At 57.6% G+C, this 3,129-nt stretch overlaps 1 protein-coding gene across 1 annotated transcript; it reads right to left on the bottom strand.

Moving 5' to 3' along the window:
- Window positions 1-429: 429 nt before the first annotated feature.
- Window positions 430-3,126, bottom strand: LOC104520265 (zinc finger protein 397; the record flags this gene model as incomplete). The annotated part of the gene is made up of 3 exons (XM_029086404.1): window positions 430-1,190; window positions 2,105-2,294; window positions 2,936-3,126. Coding segments are annotated over 3 exons (1,142 nt in total), but the record flags the coding sequence as incomplete, so codon positions are not given.
- Window positions 3,127-3,129: the final 3 nt, after the last annotated feature.

Genomic DNA, 3,129 nt, shown 5'->3' with positions numbered 1-3,129 from the left:
GGAATCATGTCCTGGAGCTACCAGGCTTGTGAGGAACATCAGTCATCAGCTCATCATCACCCCCCCGCCATGTTCCATCTCCTCTGGGACCAGGAGGTGCATCCTGGAGCCACCAGGGACATTAATCATCTCCCCCATCTGTGTCACATCTCTGGGACCATGGGCCCTTGTCCTGGAGCCACCAGGCTCATGAAGGACATCAATCACCATCAGCCCATCATCCCCTCATTCATATCACATCTCCTCCAGGTTGCCTGGTCCATCACATGGTGCTGTCTGGCAAAGAAACCAGCACTGGCCACTCAGAGCAGCCACCAAAGTCCACCTCACCCACTCAACTTCATGGTGGTCACCCATCACTACCTCCTCTACCAGAATGAAGCAATAACCACCCTCTTCATCTTCTCCCCCTCTGTCACCAAACTCCCATCACTTATCCCTGGCGGCCACCCGGGCGTGGATCCGCGTGTGCCGGGCGAGGGAGGACTTATTGCTGAAGCTCTTCCCACAATGAGAACAGGAGAAAGGTCTTTCACCCGTGTGTGACCTCTCGTGGACCGTCAGGTCCGCCAAGTACTTGAAGCTCTTGGCACAAGCTCCACAGGGGTAGGGTCTCTCCTGGGTGTGACTCCGTTGGTGCATGGTGAGGTTGGACTGTTGGCTGAAGCGTTTGCCGCAGGCGGCGCAGGGATACGGCCGCTCGCCCGTGTGTGACCGTTGGTGCTTGTTGAGGTCCGATGGGTTGGTGAAGGTCTTGCCGCAAGAGCCGCAGGCGTAAGGACGTTCTCCGGTGTGTAACCGTTGGTGGGTGGTCAAGGTGGAGAGGTGACCAAAGTTTTTGCCACAAGCTCCGCAAGCGTAGGGCTTCACCCCTGTGTGGGTTCGTTGGTGGGTCTTCAAATGGGTCAACCGGCCAAAGCTCTTGCCGCATTCGCCGCAAGGATACGGACGGTCCTTCCCCTGCTTCACCCAGGGCTTCTCGGGGTTCTTGGTGTCCTCTGCTGGGCCAGGTGGATCTTGGGTGAAGGGCTGGGAGAAGATGGTGGGATCCCGTGGGATCTGTCGCCGGTGGGTTCCTCTCTGAGTGGGTGTCTTGGCTGTTGGGACACGTTGGAGGGTGCTGGGTGGGTGCGGGGGGTCTTGTTGTTGCAAAACAGATGCTTCCGGGTCTCTGCTCACCATGGTGGGACCTGCTGGGGGAGGAGAAGATGCTTCATGAGTTGGTTCTCAATGGAGAACGCCACCCTTCTCCTCTGACCCTACCACCCTTGATCTCCTCCAGCAACAGTGGAGATGGTCCAGCTCCCACCATTGAGTGAAACCCCAAATCCATCCATGGATGGCCACGAGACCATGCTGGGACAGGGATGAAGATGAAGCCACCTCAGCAGAGGAGCCCCAGCTGGTCCAACAGGCAAGGACAGCTACAGGACTTGGAGAGGAGCCCACTGTGCTCCAACCATCATCCCTGAAACACCACAACTCCTTAAAGAGGCGTTTCCAACATCTCCATGAAGAGGAAACTGATGCTGGAGGAAGGGAAACAAGATTTTGGGGCTCATGGTTTCCAGAGGACACACAGGGCTCAAGATCTCCCTATGGATGCTCATGATCTTCACTCCAACATCTCCCAACTTCTCCTCAACTCAGAAGATGGTCATCGTCCAACTTCCCACGCTGGTGTGGACACCTCACATCCACCTCCCAGCCCTTCCTCTGATTTCAGTTTGGCTTTTGAACCCAAAGGGACCTTCTCACACTGCAACATGGCTCAAGATCACGTGTGGTGGCACCACTGCAGGAGTCTCCATCTGGATCCTTCTTGGGGTCATGTCTTTCTTCTCCCTCAATACCCCAAGAGTCTTCCCAGCACCAGGACCTCATTTTGGACCTTCCCCTCTCACACATCCTCCACCGAGAGCAACAGAAACTCCCCCAGAAAAGAGTGATGACACCATGGGGACATCAGTGGAGAGGACCAGACGGGGCCAAGGCCATCGCAGGAGACACCCCACCACCTCCAAGCCCCTCCAGCAGCTTCTTCACCCCACTTTATTTTTTTGGGGGGAGGTGGGTGAGGGATCTCCTTCCTCCAGCCCATTACCTGTGTCCTGCAGATGCTGCTCCTCTTCCTCAGGGACAAACTTGACCTTGCCCTGGGCCACCTCCTGCCACCAGCTGTCCCCAGAGGGGAGCTGGGGTGACTCTGATGGGGGGCTCGATGGGTCTCCCACCAATTCAGGGTCCTCTGTGTCTCCTGGGGCCACCTCCTCCACCTTCACGCGCACCGTCACCTGTGGGACCCAAGGAAAAAGGGGCACCCAGGGGCTGCAGAGTTGGGTGCTCAGGACCCCCCAGAGCTCCAGAGGGGAGTTGGGTGCTCAGGACCCCCCAGAGGGGAGTTGGGTGCTCAGGACCTTCTGAGGCTGCCATGGGGAGTTGGGTGCTCAGGACCCCCCAGAGCTCCAGGGGGCAGTTGGGTGCTCAGGACCCCCAGAGCTCCAGAGGGGAGTTGGGTGCTCAGGACCCCCCAGAGCTCCAGGGGGCAGTTGGGTGCTCAGTACCTTCTGGAGCTGTCATGGAGTTGGATGCTCAGGACCCCCCCCCTAAAGCTCCAGAGGGGGGTTGGGTGCTCAGGACCCCCAGAGCTCCAGGGGGCAGTTGGGTGCTCAGGACCCCCAGAGCTCCAGAGGGGAGTTGGGTGCTCAGGACCCCCTGGATCTACAGACAAGTTGGGTGCCTGGGACGACCAAGGACTGCAGAGGAGTTGGGTGTTGGAAACCCCGCACCCCTCCTTCATCTCCAGGATCATTTTTGGGGGTGTCCTGTGGGAATACCCAGGGGTGGGGTGGAATTTGTGCCCATTTTTGGTAGGACACGATGATGGAAACTCCTTACAAACCCCAACCTGGAGCAGGATCCATCCCTTTCTCACCTGCTGTTCCCAAATCCCATCAGGATCTCCTTGTCCCAACTGGAAACTCTCAGCCAAGGCGACGGCTTGAGCGCAAGATTCGGGGTGACGAACCCAAACCCAACTTTGGATTTCTTCAGGAAGTATACTGAGAAATTGCTCCAAAACCAGCAGCTCCATGATCTGCTCTTTGCTCCTCACTTCTGGTCGTAACC

Source organism: Antrostomus carolinensis, unplaced genomic scaffold (genome assembly GCF_000700745.2).
Source record: "Antrostomus carolinensis isolate BGI_N321 unplaced genomic scaffold, ASM70074v2 scaffold32388, whole genome shotgun sequence".
Classification (NCBI taxonomy): Eukaryota; Metazoa; Chordata; class Aves; order Caprimulgiformes; family Caprimulgidae; genus Antrostomus; species Antrostomus carolinensis.
The sequence above is the reverse complement of the archived record's forward strand: the minus strand, read 5'-3'. Positions and strand labels throughout refer to the sequence as shown.